The sequence below is a fragment of the Pholis gunnellus genome (genome assembly GCF_910591455.1).
Source record: "Pholis gunnellus genome assembly, chromosome: 16".
In the NCBI taxonomy this organism is placed as follows: domain Eukaryota; kingdom Metazoa; phylum Chordata; class Actinopteri; order Perciformes; family Pholidae; genus Pholis; species Pholis gunnellus.
Genome location: NC_136543.1, coordinates 16171484 through 16190189, shown reverse-complemented (window position 1 = coordinate 16190189; position 18706 = coordinate 16171484). Strand labels below are relative to the sequence as shown.

The window sequence follows — 18706 nt, the reverse complement described above, 5'->3', positions numbered from 1 at the left end:
GCGTAAAACTACACACGTTAGAAGCTAAACGTATCTGTGCCGTCAAACACGTGTGAGATGTACGTGATGGAGACAGTATTTCTGCAGGTTAGTTAGTGTTTTCTCCAGAGGCATTTTTAATCCCACACAGTGCTGGTAGTTGGCTACTGTAGCTAGCAAACTCAGTCAATAACAGACAGTGTACCGTTACCGGTGCACATATTCTCTGCTGTCTTTACCTAATTGTATCGTCCTGCTTTTGTCCACTAACATGGTATCGAGTTTGCCGTCTACCTGATTCAATGTGAACACAGCATTAGTCAACTTAGTTTCTTTGGTCGAGGACAGCCCTACAAAGCACAGTGTGTTATAGACGCCATAACAATTGCAATTCATTGCCTTCACTCTTAGACATGTGAGGCGTGCCTACTCGTACACTGACATACACACACACAGCGGCATCATACAGTACATACACTGCATCATTAAAGCTGCCACTTGCCCCTCACACTACTGTCACCGCAGGTTGAGGTTGATTTGTTGTATTTCAGATGAGTCTTAAGGCAGCTGCGCTTGTGCAGCAGGCAGCAGGTGCTCTGGGCCAAGTCTCTATTATGTCCAGAGATGAGGAAAAGGCAGGATGTGGGTGAGGGGGAGGCGGACGAGGAGGAGAAATGCCAAGCTCAAAGCGGCAGCATGTTGTGCTACGCATACAGATTCACCCAGCCGCTGGGATCACACATCATCTGCCTCTCAGCTGACTACCCTGCCCTCTGGCGATGCATTAGCGGGCTTCTCTTGCCGCCGCTGCTGAAAAATGTACATGTGATATCACTAATCCACATAGAAAACCAACACAGTGATTGCTGACAAGGGAGGGCGCTGTGAATAGCACCATGAAAAGGAGGGAAAACAGCGGTTAAAGTAGCTGCCCACGTGTTCCCATTAAAACGTACACAGGGTGGCGTCAACTCAATTAGGGTCAACTACAGTAAAGACCAGTATCTGGCTCTGCACATGCCCTGTTTGTTTTTTTCACAGGCAAGTGAGGTGTTTTCTCCTCCTTCTTTATTGTATTTCTTGGCCTTCGCAGGTCTTTGCCCTGGAGCATGTAGTCAAGTGCATACCTTTTGATTGATCTTAGCCAGGTGGAAGAAAAAGCAGTGAAAACAAGCACTACTGTTTTCACTGCTGTGCTACTGTACTAACCCTACTGTTTGTTTATCTGTGGAGACAAACATCTTTTATAGGACTTAGTGTCACTTTCCTTTTCTTTTTTGATTTAAATCACGGATAATTCTTTTCATTCCAGTCAGATTGTGACACATTCGTCCATGCCTTTGTCATCGACAGGCTGGATTGTAGCAATGCTCCTTTTGCTAGACTTCCTGCAAAGCCATTCAACGGCTTCCGATCTTTCCAATTATAACTTAACTGGCACCCGAACATTCACATCAGATCACTCAGATTCTCAAACATATCTACTGGCAACCTGTTTACTGCAGAGTTGGCTTTAGAGGATAAGGCTGGTTTTACTTATGTATTGTCAGAAAATCCTATGAAAGATGCTCGGTGAAATTTTACAGGTTCAGTTGTATCAGAACTGGAGAGTATGTATTCATTGAAGAAGAGCAAAGAACAACACTGAAGTCTTTTCTCAATGGAAAATATACTTTTTCCCTCTTTTTTCGACTCGCTTCGGTAAGAAAAATGATTGAGAGATGGTTCAACTGATCACCTGCTCCATATTTTTGGAAAGGGCCTTGCTTTTTCCAGATTAGGAGATCTTCGCTAAACATGAAACATCTTTGAATTTGCTTCTGTTTAAATGATTGGGAGACAAATTCAATCCCCCCCCGCTCAGCCTGAAAAAGGACGTGATGTCATAGTTTCAATGTGGGTCATAAACATAGCTATCAGTACAAATAGCACATCTCTTTTTTTGAGATTGTGCTATATATATATACACACACACACACACACAGCTGAGATATGATATTCTACCAGCATATATAAAGGATTATAAGGTGCAGTCAACCAGGTCAGTTACAAGAGACAAGATAATATTCCTATTAAACAAAGTGCGTGGGTGAAATGAATAGACATCTTGCTCACTAAAAACGGTGTAGTGTGTTTGGCAGAGGAGGCGATATGAGGGAGGACCTTGTGATATTATCAACGCCAGAGTGTAATTAAATCAATGAAAGTGTCATCTTCTCCAGGGGGCTGTGAATTATGTCTGCCACTGGTGCCCAGGAAAGGCAATGCAGACGCTTGTTTGCACAATAGCTGAGGATTTGTGGGTGTATGGAAATGACATTTCTCTGTAGTATTAGGAGAACACAGAGCGGGCAATAGTTCAGGAATGACACATTGTTACTCTATTTCCTGGCATGGAATACACAGCGCCTCTACATTGATGGTTATTGCTGCTATTTTTTCTGACTTATGGCTCATCCTTCCGCCCTCTTTATCCTCCTCTCTTTCTCTTCCTCCTCCTTGTCTTCTCACTGCTGTTCCCCCTCCCACTCCTATACCTTGACTGTATATCTCCTCCTCTACAGGCCCCAAGCAGGAGATGATCTATGACTTCTGGCGGATGGTTTGGCAGGAGAACTGCTTCAGTATTGTCATGATCACCAAGCTGGTGGAAGTGGGCAGGGTGAGTTTCCCTTCCCTTTTGTCCTGTGACCTCTCCAGCCACCTGTGAAGATGGATGGAGGGAATATATTCCCGGAGCTCACTATATATCAGAAGAGCTGCTGTGCTCTGTGTTGTGAGAGGAAATGGCTGCTGCTGTCTGGTTATGAGTGATCACCTTTTGCTTTGGTGGCTGTGCTGCAAGGTCAAAGCTTTGATGTATATGAAGGAACATTGTGGCCTCTGTTCTATTAAATATGCATGTCTGTGGTGAATACAGTAGCCTACTGTTATAGCATTCCAAATAAATATGACAAAGTGTAGATTTTTAGCTTTTCACTGAACATACCATTGATTGTTCTATGGCTCTGGAGAGGGTTTGCACCAGCTATTTGAAAAGCATTCGTTTGTCTGTACAGTCCTTGCTAAGTTCTTGGCAAAGTGATGTACTATAACCATTACCCTGAGCGTTCGGGGTGTCTTAGCTAACACCGATTTTAGTGATGTGTGATTTGGTTGCTTAGAAACATCTTCTCCAGGCTTTCGTTGGTGAGAAAAATAATCAGAAAAATGAGTCCACAGCCTGAAGTAGTACAGAACATGTTGACACCACGCAACCAGCAGTCGGACAAAATGTCGATGCCACAGAACACACTGCATCGACGTAAATATGAAGCAGCCATTCACTTAAAAACGTAAAAATGCAGGTTTTCAATGCCGTCTGGTTGGGCACAGGGAGAAGAAAGTAACACCATCACTGACAGTATAAGTTCTATCTCCAAGAGTGGGAAAGGCCTCTAGAAATCAGATAAAACAAAAACTAAATATTTAGAAAAGGTCACAACCGGATTAGAGCATCGCAGTGTTTCTGCTTGTTGTTTGTTTTCGAGAACAAGCAGCTGTATATGTGCACGAACCTCTCTGAACTGAAGCTTTTTGTTGTTTATCCAGATGAAGTGCTGTAAGTATTGGCCTGATGACACTGAGCTCTACGGTGACATTAAAATAACGCTACTGAAGACAGAAACACTGGCAGAGTACACTGTGCGCACCTTCGCCATGGAAAGGGTGAGTCATCCTCTCACTCTCTGTGTTAGCCTCTGAGTCCAATACTAACACATTTCTCATTCGGCTTCAGGTTTGTTTAATTGGCTTCTATTTGTGAACACTCTAATTATTTCCCTGATGCTAAAAGCATCTCATTGGATTTGCCTGATGTCTCTTCTAGAGAGGTTACCCGGCTAAACATGAGGTGTGCCAGTTCCACTTCACCTCCTGGCCTGAGCACGGGGTGCCGTACCACGCTACCGGACTGCTGGCTTTCCTGCGCCGGGTCAAGGCCTCAACACCTCCTGACGGAGGGCCTGTGGTGGTCCACTGCAGGTAACTCATCATGATAATGACCTAAACACTCTAGCAGGTATATGGGCTTCAAATGATCCCAGCCGCAGGTATTCTTCTACTCTTAAATTATATATTTATTTGATTGCACTCTTAATCCGCTCTGCTTATTCCTACTTCAGTTTGTTCTCATCTACATTTTCCAAAAATAACTTCCACCCTCTTGGTGGTGTGTATGTGTAAGTAGAGAGCACAAAAGTGATAGAAACAGATACCAAAAATGAAAAAAATTTCAAATTTTCAAACATAACCAGACATAGACGTAGGCAGTTGGATTGTTGACAATCAAGCATAATGTCAGCCTTTTCAGTGAAGGGTTTTTAGTTCTCTGTAGGATATTGCCATCCACTTGTTAATATGTGCATTTTTTAAGTTTTTGCATTAAAAGAAATTGCATTGGTTGAGGTGTAAAAATGTGTCCTCTAGGAGATGCAATGAAATGTATTGGAAACAGAGTTTTCTGATATGCCTTGTCAGAATCCTGCCTCTGTTTCTTCTATTGTAGACAAAGCACACACACACTGCCTGTCATCGGTACAAGCCTCCACTCCACCAGAAAGCCCCAAAAGTAAAATAAGGAATAAAAAAAAGTGAGGGTGTCTGTGGTAAACTCAACCTCAATGTCCCCGGTTGACATCCAGAGGGGGTCGTTGAAAACTCATATTGCGAATTGTGATATGACCTCCTTAACCTTTGAGTTTTGGCATGATTGTATGAAGTGCATTATACAACGACATCCTCAGTCAACAGGATTTGATGTCCCTGCGTGGGGCATCGTAGTGCTGATGATGCAGGATGACAGTCAAACGTTACCTGTCGGTCTGTATGATGTCTTACAGCTCTCGGTTTTGTTTGTAAGTGTGAACATTAACCGCACCAGAACTAAAAAGGAAAGAATTTGACTTTTTATTTTTTTTTCTTCGGTCACGACCAAATAAACCAAAACTTCATGTGTGACAGCTTCATAATTCAATCATTGAAAAAGCAAACAAGGGGGAAAAAAAGCAGGAGTAAACACAAATGGCTTTTGCAATGCTGTGATGCACTTTAGATTGCTTAAAAATGTTTCTATGTGAAAATAAACCGAAGACAACGCATTAGGTTTACCAACTTATCAGCTGATTTAGACCAGAGTAAATGAACTACAGGTTTAAAAACAGTGCAGAGACACACCTGTTAAGGTATTAAGGTTGTCTCGTGAGTTTTTCTTTAGTCTGAGTTGGGTTGACAGCTGTCACTCCAGCCTAAATGAACCAAAAAGACTTCTTTTGTGTTGAACCAAACAGATTATGAATGAAAATGACCTTCGCACTCTTCAATTAAAAGGTTTTAGACTTTCTAACTTAGACCATAATGTTCACTGTACTTGCTTTCTTTTTTTCCATAACAAAGACCCACATTATATTTGAGTTTGAGTATCTCAATCATTATTAAAAGGCTCCCCGCTGAGACTTTGTGGTGAACTCAGGCTTGTCGATCCTTCTCCTCTCTCCTCTGCACCAGTATGGGGGCAGGCAGGACCGGCTGCTACATTGTGCTGGATGTCATGCTGGATATGGCTGAGTGTGAAGGAGTGGTGGACATCTACAACTGCGTCAAGACTCTCTGCTCCCGACGCATCAACATGATCCAGACCGAAGTGAGTGGGAGGGCAGGAAGGTGATAAGAGTGGCTGACACTGTTAACCAGACGCTCACAGGTTTAATCTTCACACTACAGATCTGCTGGTAGCCCTGTTTTTCCATCGCCATTGCTTATTATTCATTATAAATGTTTGCAGTGGAATCTTTTCTGGCTGGAAAAGCCTCTGAAACAGCATTCCTACAACCATTGGCAGTGGTAGAGGAAGTATTTCCCAACACAATGTAAAAATAAAAAAAAAATGAAAGTGAAAATATTCATCATGATTTTTTACTTCTGATGATACACAAACCAGAACAAAATGCAGTAATTAATAGAGTAAAACATTTTAAAGTTGGAAAACGTTTTTAAATGTTCTCTTATTGACAAGCCTGGAAGTGGAGACAATACAGTAAATACCAAAACATAGGTATTTATCCCCCTTTTAATTTAATCTTTTAATTTTTCAGCTAGAGCTCGTCTACCAGCTGAATAAATATTTCCGTAATTACGGAACACATTCAAAATGATAAATAAGTTGGGATATAGGGACAGTTTTATGCCTGTAATTTTTAATGTCTCCTCGGCTCTTTGATCTTTTGCTTGGTTGGATGTCAAAACAAATGTCCTAGTTTCCTCGTTAATTGCCCAGCTCATGACTATTGTGTGTGGGCAGTGGTGCTGCTCCTCTGATGTGTGTTTTTTTGCACTTTTTACCCCATTTATAGACACATTTCTGCATTGGAACAAAGCCAAAGAGTGGGCATGGCGACTATTAGTCAACATTCACAGCAGTAATTAAATTCTGCATTGTTCCTCACAAGTGGGCAATTAACAGGATGCTCATAAGTGCAGTGGGGGTTTTTGTAAATTTGTGAATTCTTCCCCCGCCGTCCGTCTCTCAGGAGCAGTATGTGTTCATCCATGATGCCATTCTGGAGGCCTGTCTGTGTGGAGAGACTGCCATCCCGGTTAATGAGTTTGCCCTAACCTATAAGGAGATGTTGAAGGTTGACTCTCAGAGCAACACCTCGCAGCTCAGAGAGGAGTTCCAGGTAATACACATAAACGCACAACTTGTATTTAAGTTTGCATTCGTGTCTGTATGCTATTTTTTGATTGAACACACGCAACCTAAGACCTTGAATCCCCAAGTTTCTGTTCCTCAACAGTGGAATAAAGTCAATTTTGAAATTGACCCTGAATACTCGACTCGGCGATCCGATCTACTACGCTTGATTCAACTGGAAATCTCACAGTCGAATCGTTGCAGTTGGGACAAATGTTATGAAACAAAAGATCATTCCATTCTGGCTATATGGAGGAGCTTAATGTCCGATTATACATAGAATTGTTTGGTTTCTCCCCATGAATTATGATACACAGCCAAAAAAATCTAACTATTGATAATACTGTTAATTTAAAAAGAATACTGTCCAACTTCTGGTGAAAAAAAAGGTGAAAGAATCTTGTGCTTTCAATCAATCTCCTGAGTGTGCCTGAATACATCACCTTGTAGACTAAGTAGCACTATCCTAATCTACGGGAGCATCATAGCAGCATCTTGGTGATATTTTCAAAATCAAAGAATACATTTATTAATCAGAGCAGTCGCAGAAGAACGTAGAACAATCAGAGCGCGATTTTGAGTTTATGAACGATTCTCTAAAGTTAGCTGATAGAAACAGTTGTCTCTCTCTCGTTGACTGTTCCTGATCTTCTCTGTCATTTCCCTTAAATCTGGGGAATTTGCTACAATGGGGAAAGTGGAATTAGGGCGGAAAGTTATATTTACAACCACGACAAGCAGGTGGACTAAGAAACCGTGTCTGACGCACAGTTTCAGCACACACACACACACACACACACACGACAAAAAGTGCAGCCCATTATTCTGAAGCAACAGCTAAGCGATAAGCGTCACATGAATCTCAACCAATGTTTTGTGTTTTTTACTGTTTACTGTCTTGAGATATAAAAAGCTTAAACAGAGGCGGATCACTAAGCAAAAAAAAAACAGGATTTGACAGCCAACAGACGTTAGACAAGACTTGACTAATCGGATTTGGCTATGTAAAGTCGTAGTCATGGACTAACAGATGAACTGAATTGTTCAAACCACAAAAACATCCAGAGTTGTGCTTGTAGTGACATCCTCACTGCTGAATTCAACTTTCACACAGTGTGCAAAAAAAAACACTGAGTAGGTACACTGAGCTAAAAGTTCAACTTTGATGTTGCCATCTCGATGCGCAAAGCTACATACATGTCAGAATATACGTGTGACTGCTCTGATGTGAACAGGCGGCAGTATATTGCCAAATTTCCCAGACATCACTCTGATTCTGCTACATTATCTGCACAAGCCTTGCCTTGACTTTTTTTTTTTAATTCGCGAGAGCTTTTTACATTTGCCCTTCTAAACACAGTTTGTCTTGCAGTGCAGGTCTTTCGTGAGAAATATGCCCAGGTTGTTAAAAATAAATGAATAGTCAGCATGAGAGTGATAGCCACCAAGGCTGCTTTTCTAATCAGTATACATTAAACATCAAAAAACCTTTTGCTCAGCAGAAAAGTTTCAGATCGCAAAGAAGAAAGTGTAATTGTCTTTTATGTAATGGCATTGCCTTGTCCAGTTAATACCAGTTATAATTATGTTATTGATTGGTGACCTTTGCCCAGAATAATTAGAATTGTTCCTTTCCATATGCAGCACAATTACCCTCTCTCAGTGCTGCTCATATAAGTTGTACAATAAGACAGCCTCTCGTAATTGGGACCTGTAGTCTAGATGCAATATTCCAGTTATGAGCTTGAATGTTCTATTCATTTTGTCTAAACCAATGGGGAGTCATTGACAATATGAAGCACGTTAGATAATCAGTTCATTTCAATTTCCAGTGCTTCATAATATGCTTATTCATAATGTATGAGATTGTGCAAAATGTGTTTTTATCCATTAAGCCTTGTGGAGATTTTGACTGATTATGAATGTGTTTTAAAGTTTCCCGGAGATGATTGGAGATAGTTGTGCCTGTCAAGTATTGACAGTCAGGCTGAATATTTTCTTTGCCTCTGTCCATCTCTCTTTGATCCTATTTCTGTTCCGCTGCGTCTGTCTCCTCTTATCGCAATCTGTATTTTCAGTCGTTATCTCTGCATCTAGAATCCGAACGCATTGTCGCACACGCACACGCCAACCTTTTTAATTATCTTCTCTGCGCCACTCTGTTTGCCTTCACTTCGCCACTCCTCCTACCTCCTTCTTCCTCCTCCTCCTTCCTCAGACTCTGAACTCGGTGACGCCTCACCTGGACGTGGAGGAGTGCAGCATTTCTCTGATGCCGAGGAACCGCGAGAAGAACCGCAGCATGGACGTCCTGCCGCCGGACCGCTCCCTGGCCTTCCTCGTCACCAGCGAGGGAGAAAGCAGCAACTACATCAACGCGGCGCTCGCCGACAGCTTCCTCCGGCCCGCCGCCTTCGTCGTGACGCCACACCCGCTGCCCAGCACCACCACTGACTTCTGGAGGCTCCTATACGACTACGGCTGCACCTCGGTGGTGATGCTAAACCAGCTCAACCAGTCCAACTCTGCCTGGGTAAGAGGAGAGAGGCTAATAAACCAGTTAGAGATTCATTTGTCGACACATATTTTGGAAGTAGAAGTCATTTTATTATTAACTTTAATCTTAAAAGCTTCCCACTTCTAATTTAGCCATGGGTAACTTTTAAAACCCCTATGTGTGACATTATCTGCATCACAGCTGGATCTGATTAGGGTTTTGTGATTAGTGCTGTTTTCTAACACTCAAATAAAAAAAGAATTCACCACAGTGTAATATAAGATGAGTGTTTCCTAACATTTTCTTCTAAATTACCCCATTTTTTAAGGATCCACAATTCTCATGAATCATTATTTGTTTTCAAACGCATTCTCATAGAGAAATGTTAGATTCCGAGCCGTTTTCATTTATTCTCACTTGTAACTTTTGCCACCAGAGTGGCTCTTCCTCTGCGAAAATGTACTCCATGTATTACCTAAAGAAGATATGTGGAGTGTAGAGTGTCGGGGCCAATTTCCCGTCAGTTCCAAAAACCAGAGCAGGAGTAGGAAGACAAAAAGCAATGTAAAAGCCAAAAAGCTGTCAGGCTGTCTCCTAAGTCCTGTCCACTTAGCCGGCAGTCTCTCCTGCAAAAAGAGCAATTCCTCCTGACGGAGGAATCAAAAACCGGCCTTGTAAGTCTGGATATTTTAAAAAATGAAGAGCTCAGTAATTGCTGTGTAGAAGGCAAAATACACCTGCATCCCTGCTCGAACACTCAAAGCACCTCCACCTCAGTTTGACGGGGACCTTATTCAGCGTCATTTGCCAATGAATGTGGAGAAAAAAAAAAAAGATAATCATTGGACACTGGAATAATCAGTCAATTAGTAAAGTTCAATTAGAGTTTAGTTAATTAAAAGTCAATTCATATTAATTGTAGTACAATCACAGTATGTTCTTATGATCCCGTGTAGCTGATAAATGATCATTATTAAGTCCTGCGGTGACAGTTTTGTCGCATTCACCTAATATGAGGTTCTGAATTAACATAAGACTTCCGGGGCCGTATTCACAAAAGCGCTTATCTTACAACCAGGAGTCCTCCTAAATGGCACTAAAGAGTTTCCTCTCAAGACATATTCACAAAGCTGCTGAGAGACACGTTTTGTAAAGAACAAAGAGAACTCCTTAGTGAAGAGAAGGGGGCCTCGTGCACCGATTTCCTATGGATGACATCATGTTTCATGAATGAACCCACTCGCTATGTCTTTGATTGGTTGACAGGTGGCCGATTTGAATGTGAAATAAAACATTAATACACAGGAGCATGAAGAAATAATTCATTTAAATTAGAGATAGACAGACATATCATCATACTTTGCACACTTTTTCTTTATAGTCTCATTATTACTTTTCTTGATTTCATGAATTGTATCTTGTTCTTTTTCTTTAATCTCATTATGACTTATTTAAATTATTGTCCCTGTTACAATCATGCCCATAGAGCACAGTGCATTTAATTAATTCCACACATCAAAGTATGAACCAGATATACTTGATATGAAACCAGCTTTTATTACAGTTGGGGATTATTCAACGTGCACTTCTTGAACAGTTAAACATATTGGGGTCAAATTTTATGAATAGTTTTGACAGACAGCTGAGATTTCTCAGCGTTTAAAACTATATTATTTCCATTGTCCGAGTAGCGGAGTGCAAACTGTCATCTCTGGTGTTATTGGATATATTTCCACTTGTTGGTTAGCCGATTGAGTACTTAGATAAAAGTTTGGTATCATTGTATATTTATAAAATACGGACACAATGAGACACGTTTATAAGTGTGAGGTCCCCATCTAACTTCCCCATTTAGGAGCTAGTCTTAGTTCTGAAATGCCAATGTGAGGATGAGAGTTGCACTAAACCAAGTTATTTTACTGGTTACCAGCAATTAATCTAATAACTTGTAATATTTACACAAGCCATTATGACAGCGATGCAACATGTCATCCTCAACATGTTTTCTACCCCCTCGATCGAGGAAACCCAACTACAAAAGTAAAAAATAATGATTATTTCCACGATTAGTGTTTGGTTGTATAATATGTGTTTTTCTGAATTTCGTCCGCACTACTTTTTATCACAGGTAAAGTCCTGCTTACTTGATTTTAAATTCATAGTCACCCATAACTTCTTATATTACCATTTCCTGTGTAGCGACAACATGCCATCCGTATCGCCCTTTTCCGTCAGATAAGACGTGAAAGGGGACACGCAGCAAAGGGAGGATGGGTCATCACATGTCTGGCCTTTCAACTGATGCTCTGCCACAAAGCTTCAATCCGGCGTTCACGCCGTCCATTTAATTTACACGGGCTGTCATGGCATTAACGCGTTCTTATCGTTTCCCCACATGTTTGCTCATGCGTGGGTTTGTTCTGCCGTCTCCCTATCGCCGCTCTGTCACCGTGTCATGTTGGATTCCTGCTCAACATTTCCACCATGCCTGTCAGCTGCAACCTGTCCCTCTTCCTCTGTCACTCTCTTCTTCGTCGCCCTTCCTGTCTCTCGCTGCCAGTGGATTAACAGTTCACTCCCCAACGCACGCACACACACACACACACACACACACACACACACACACACACACACACACACTCTGTTTGCCCTGCTGAGTTGGAGCTGCCTGTCTCCTGTCTGAATGTATAAATATGTATCTCCTGTCCAATGTCACCTGTTAATACCCTTATGTCATTGTGAAAAGCCATTATCACTTCCTACTCCAGGGGTACCCTCAACCCCAAAGTCTCTGCAGAACTCGTCAGTGTGTCAACACAGCTCCCTTGTGTGTTTTCTGCTCCACCATTGGGGTGGCGAGGGGGGGCGGGGGAGCAGCAGTGATGGGAGACCTTGGCTTTTGCGCGTGCCAACCTCTCGGCTAACTTCCTGTTTATCTCTCCCAGGCATAGCCAAGGTCTCCTTCCCCATTAATTTATAATGTGCTAATGGTAATGATTTCCACTCATGAATAATTCAAGCTAGGTGAACGCGGCTTATGTGAGGGATTGTTCCCGGCGATGAGCGGGTAGTTTTTTTTGCTCATTTAATTTACGGTTGCTATTTGTAGATAATCATTGTCATTTAGGCTAATTGTCTCTGCTGTCAATACTCAGGTGTCTTGTTACTGGGCCTCACCATCACTGGCTGCTGACACAATGATTTGTACTGCCTCAAGCAAGTGTGGGCTAATGACCTGTTACATCCTCTCCTCTCGTCTCGTTTCCTCTCAGCCTTGTCTGCAGTATTGGCCTGAGCCGGGGTTGCAGCAGTTTGGGCCGATGACGGTGGAGCTTCTGTCCAGGACAGCCGACGATGACGTAATCATCCGTCTCTTCCGGGTTCAGAACATCACTCGGGTAAGGTGGATCCACAACAAGATGATTCCCATGGCCCGACTTATAAAGATGATTTATAGACCCGATTAGAGCCACCGCTTGTAAAAATACATGCCAATAAACAAAATGTTTGCGATCTAAAAGAAGGGTGTAAGAGGCGTGAAGGCGGTTAGAGCCACACCTGGAACATGTACTGTATGTTTCCATTGACTTCGTATATGCAATCATGTTGCCTCTGAAGTTGCTTCACGTTCTGTCTGAACACACAGATAGACATTAATTGCTGTGAATAAGTTGGCTGCATTACCAGTTAACTTGGCTTGGGTGAGAAACCAAAAATGGTTTAAGGTTTGCAACTGATCATTTCTCTCATTACTCAGGACAATCATGTGCTGTGATAATTTCAGCTTCATAGCTGACAAAACACAGTATCTGCACAGCTAACATCACGCTGACACTAAACACACAGGCAGCCATGTGGGAAAGACTTTTCATGTCAGCCTTTTAATTATAATTACAAGTACGAGATATGGGGAATTTCAGACTACAATATGTGCCACATGGCAACAAGAATTGTGTGAACAAACCAGTGCCAAAAAGACTACAAAGCCACTATATTCAGAACATACAACAGTTTTGCTAATACAATTGATGTAGTTAATTAAGCATTGGCAAGCTTGAATCGTGAAAAGCCTTAAAGCGGGTGTGTGCACCAAATAGCGTGACAGTCTTGAGTGTCAAGTAGATTGTTAATTGTAGAGTTTCACAGTACTGTAAATATAGCATAATACTGAAGCTTCCAGCGAAAAGTTTGCAGTATTTTCTTGACTGAACTCAACCGAGCTCTTGCTGACAGCAGTGCACGGTGAAAGGCTGAACATAACGTCAAGTTTACTACGTTTTCCTCATGAAACCTGATTATTTTCTTACAATTGTCCACCCTACTTCCCCTGAATTAGGCCATGTCATTTCCTTTATGTTGCTGTCTTCACAGCACAAACAAGCGTAGACTCTGAATCACTCTAAGTTGCCTTTAATATATGTCAGTTTGACAGAGTTAATGGCAGAATTGCTGTTTAAAAGTTTCATTTTCTTATCAGACGACATGTTTTTGCTTTACTGATGGAAATGGGCAAAAACACCTGCTCAAATGTTGCCTCAGCAGAGACCCAGCTCGAGCTCTGCATTGCTGTGGGAGGCATTGTCCTGGCACTGAATCAATGCATTTATTTTTAAGAGGGTTAATGAAGCCTGATACTAATATAATGATTCAGAATGGTGACCTGGGTCCCAGTGGTCGGAATGATTTGCAGCATAATAATCCTACTCTCAGAAAAGCAACTGTATCAACAGTATGGTGATGCTATTAGCCACATATAGACCTGTTTAATAAGCAGATTAAGTCCTGTATGAGCAATTATGTGATACTGAAACAAACAGAACTTCTATTATAAAACTCCATTCGTTTTACTGTCTACAATTACTGAAGCAAGTTTCTTGATTTTAACCACATTCAGTATTTCAGTATGTTTTTGTTGTGTTGCTGAATGTGTTCATGGGTTGTGAGTCTGTGTGTGTGTGTAAACCCATGTCTGGGTGTTGTTCTGAGTAATGTAGCTTAGCTCTAGTTCCCACTTTACACTGTCGGAACACTTCCAGCTCCCATCCTTTGACCTCAGTAGGTGCTCAGCAGTCTCCTGTAGATGCTTCATGCAGCTAGTTGAGCACAAGCTTCCTTTTAGTTGCCAAACCCTCCTCTTGCGCCACCTTACCTGACCCTTAAGTTTGCCTAAACCTCCCCTGTCAGTACCCCCCCGGCACCTTTCCACTCCTTACCCAGCCCCTCCAATATCTTGACACCGTGTCAGAAACTGTTCCCACATGGCTCTCTGCAGGATCCCGAGGAGACAGGCACCACAGAGCGAGACACCGGTAGACTCTGTCCCGAGAAGGTATACTCTACTAATTGTCCAGTAGATACAAGCAAAGGTGCTATGGGTAGCGTGCTTGCCAAGCAATAATGTACTGTGAAAACTTGAGTGTATGAAGCGTAACAAAGGACACCATTGTTGAGATGATTAATGGCTTCTCAGTAACACCAGTGGTTCCGTTAGTGCTTGTCTTCCTCCAAATTAAAGGTACCCAGTGGAGTTTTTGACCACTAGTAGTGCTGTCTAACAGGGTTCTTTTGTTTGTGTCTTGTGTGTGTGTGCACCAGGACACACATGTACGCTATTCTGTGCTTAGAAACTTAGCAGCATGCCACCCAAGGTAGGATCAAAGAAGACTGCTAGCTGATGTAAACATGGCTGTAAACAGTTCAGGAAAGAGTAGACGGGAGGCATTTCTGCCCCGGCTTCACCATTCAGCTACAGTCATTGACGCTTCATTAAAAATGCAGTGGTGATACTTTTGATGGCATCGTCTTGGTTTACATTCATTTCAATAATGTCTCACTTTAATGCGGTAGGTTACGGCACACTGCAACTTTAACAGCCAATTAGAAGTAAGTAAAGAACTGGAGCTTAGTGGAACTCAAGCAGGTTTGAAGTGTTGACAGAATCCTCTCTGGCTGAAAACCAGATAGATGTTTGAATGAGTTTGTAATGTGTTGTTGAGCGTGTGCGTTGGGTTTAATGCATATGTCTTATATTGAGAAAAAAAAAATCTCTTCTCACTTCTTCATCCCTCTCCAAAACCCTTGCTCTCTAAAGATTCAAGAAGGCCAGCTTGTGGTGCGACACTTCCAGTTCCTGCGCTGGTCCCCGTACCGTGACGTGCCCGACTCCAAGAAAGCCTTCCTCAGCCTTTTGGCTCAGGTTCACAACTGGCAGATGGAGTGTGGAGAGGGACGCACCATCGTCCACTGTCTGTGAGTAATGTTACGAACCGGACCTTTAGGTGTCAACCCCACCCTCTGACTCTCCATTAATGGCTGGATAACATTCATATTATTCACCTAACTACAGTAATTAAAGACTTGCCACTGTCACACTTAATGGTCAGTTTCCCTCTGTAGCTCGAGGTAATGAGTGTAATGTAATGTAATGAGACTCGATAACTCTGAAAAGTATACAAACGTTCTAAGCCATGGTGTTTTTACATTAGCTGCTTGAGCGCGGGCGCCTGCCTTCCACTAGATCTGTCTCTCATCTCCTTGTCAGGGCCCCTTGATCTCTGGAGGTCAGGCTGCATGTTAGACGTCTTAAAATCTGATTAAGTGTACCGCTTCTGTATTTTAATGAGAACTTTACTCAGATATTCATCTTAAAAGTCTGCCAGTTGGCCTTTTTCTGACAGCATGCTTGATCTGTGCTCAGTCAAACTGTGACATTTCACTCTGTGCCACCCCCTCTGAGAGGCTGTCTGAGCTGCTTTACCACATCTTTATTAGGTCACTTCATGTCTTTCTGCTTCTGTTCTGTGTGTTTGTGTCTGCGTCTTTGTTCGTTCTTTCTGGAGCAGGAATGGCGGCGGTCGAAGCGGCACCTTCTGTGCCAGCACCATGATCCTGGAAATGATTCGTCACCACAGCATGGTGGACGTGTTCTTTGCTGCCAAAACGCTGCGCAACTCTAAGCCAAACATGGTGGAGACAATGGTGAGCAAGCAGGGACCACTAGCTCTCTTTACAGCAACATATTATATCACACTGTGTTGCTGCCTCAGCCAGGGATTTCAGTCAAGTGGAAAACTGCTCTGCAGGAAGACAGAGAAATTAAAAGAGCCTCTTTGCCATAAATATATCAAATGTTGTTTTGCTACTTTCTTCTCATATTCACTATATTTTTAGATGTGGCCATTTAGATAAACATGGGAAATTCCACAGTAAAAGTGTTCTTAATAGGTTTTGAATGGTGATATAATTTTAGATGGAGCATAATGCATGTCAATTAAAGGAAAGCAAGGGGGCGCAAATTGAGAAGTCTTAAAAGGAATAGTTAGACATTTTGGAAAATACATTTACTTGACATATTTTGTCTGCTAAATATGAAACTACAGCCAGGTAATGGTTAGTTGAGCCGCTTTGACCAAAAGTAAAGCTTTGACCCTCTAAAGCTCACTTATTAGCATATTGTATCTCGTTTATTGAATCTCTACAAAAAAAAAGTATTTGAAACACAACTGACTTTCTTAAGTATTGTCCTCACACTAAGGTTGCCAGGCAACAAGTGGAGGCTCCACAAAAAAAAAACGAGTCACCTATATATATATATATATTTACCTTTAAATAATAAAAAGCCATGATTATTTCCGGCTGGGAAAACCGGAGCTTTTAGCAGACATTACTGTCTGTAAAGCACCTATTTTTTGGGGCACGTCTATGGAAAATTCACAACTTTTTCTAATGCAGCAAGCGAACAGAGGGGTCATGTGACACGAATTATCCAATCAGCTCCACGGTACTTGCTTGGCCCTTTACCTCCAAGGACTTCACAACGTCCGGTTGAAAGTTCAGCCAAACTGAAAACTCTTCCCACCGACGAATCGAGGAGCAAAGCTACTGTGTTGGAAATCCATTTATCTTTGTTTTGACTTTGTTAAATTTAGTAAGTGAAGCTTCTTGCTAAGTAACAGCAACGTCGCCATCATCGCCATCGCAGGGCACAGGTTTAGGCTGCTTAGTAACAGCAGGCTCGACAGGAGTGCAACCTCCGAAGCACCTTGGATAAAAAGATGAAAGCGGCACAGCTGCTGTTTTCCACACATTTTTAGACACAACTTGTGATTCAGTGCTCTCAAAAAAGCCTTGGAGGGTATTAAAAAGTTTTAGATTTCATTTAGAAAAGTCTTTATTTTCTCTTGCCTGTCGGGGGCAATTAAGTTACTTTTAACATGTTTGTGAATGCATGCGCACTGTCACTACTGCCAGCTAGAGTAGCTAGAAAATGGGACAGTGTCAATGTTAGTAAGGGGGAAAACCTGAAGAAACCCTGTGTCGGCTGGATAAAGTCATTCTGGGTTGTGGTCTATACATGGGACAATAAGATGAACACAGAATATCACTAGATTAATCCTTTAACTGGGTTAGACACCAAGAAGTAACCATTTCTGCACTGAATATTAAAACAAAGGATTTCCTAAAGTATGGGAACATCCAAGGTAAAATGTATTTATTTTTCCTGCTGATATGCAAAACTAATCCCGGTCAATGTCTGTGCTTGTTGTAGGAGCAGTATCGTTTCTGCTATGACCTGGCCAAGGAGTACCTGGACTGCTTGGAAGTCAGATAGCACCAATCCCTCACTTCTCGTCCCTCTTCGAGGAGAAGGTCTGGATCCTAGATCCAGTATCCTGGATCTGTGCTCCTGCCTCCTTTGTCCATGTATACAGCTCTGGTTGTCTTCTTCGCCATGCCTGGATGAAACATTGTCTGCTGTAATGACTGATTGAGAAAGCTCACTGGATAACATGTAACATACTACTGACACCCTCCTTGCTTTTCCTCGGCGCTCTGATCCAACTTGTACTCGTTTGTGCCACTTTACAGTACATCTGCCAAACCGGAGGACACGTAACAGGAGTAGAGTTCATTTTATACACGACCACTGTCAAGGCAGCCGGACTACCTGTCATACACCTCAACGACAGGGTTCAAAGAGCTCAGCTGTATCCTGCCTTACAATGAACAAACACTGAACGGGAACTACAGTTGATGCCAACCACTGGGTGATATTTTGTGTTTGTTTGTAACACTGTAAATGGTGCAATCTGCTGTTGGTGAACATCCCATGTCGTACTGTACTATATTTGAACTTTATCGTGGGTGAGGCTGACGATTGAAGGTAATCTGAGGGTGAAAAGGAAAGAAGTCGGTCACACCCGATGGACATATCTGTACAATAGAGTTGTCTTGGACCTAATTTCTCTTTATTTATTTTTCCGTGTATATAGATGTTTTTTTCCTCCTTCCCCCGGGTGTTTCTAGATGTTCTCAACGTCTTATCAATGTGCCAATCCATTCTCTCTGTGTCTGTAAACGGGGACCTCTTCAGCATCTGCATGCCCAGTCTTAAGTGTTTCATTGCAGTGTGTGGCCCAAGTCTGCTTTAGGATGGATTCTGCAACGCGAATCCCTCCGCTACAGCGAGAGAGCTCCGTAAGAAAAAACGCCTGTTGCTG

The 18706-nt window shown here is 42.2% G+C and overlaps 1 protein-coding gene across 1 annotated transcript in view; it reads left to right on the top strand.

Annotated features, from left to right (window-relative positions):
- Window positions 1-18388, top strand: part of ptprua (protein tyrosine phosphatase receptor type Ua) — a gene marked incomplete at its 5' end in the record, with an annotated part of 157091 nt that extends 138703 nt beyond the window's left edge. Inside the window, 10 exons of the mRNA XM_079176640.1 lie at window positions 2544-2641; window positions 3571-3687; window positions 3848-4002; window positions 5524-5659; window positions 6546-6695; window positions 8928-9242; window positions 12479-12604; window positions 15304-15455; window positions 16049-16184; window positions 17755-18388. Of these exons, the coding sequence (XP_079032766.1) occupies window positions 2544-2641; window positions 3571-3687; window positions 3848-4002; window positions 5524-5659; window positions 6546-6695; window positions 8928-9242; window positions 12479-12604; window positions 15304-15455; window positions 16049-16184; window positions 17755-17817 (1448 nt within the window). The 3' untranslated portion in view covers window positions 17818-18388. The remainder of the gene's footprint in view (window positions 1-2543; window positions 2642-3570; window positions 3688-3847; window positions 4003-5523; window positions 5660-6545; window positions 6696-8927; window positions 9243-12478; window positions 12605-15303; window positions 15456-16048; window positions 16185-17754) is intronic.
- Between the last annotated feature and the right edge of the window lie 318 nt (window positions 18389-18706).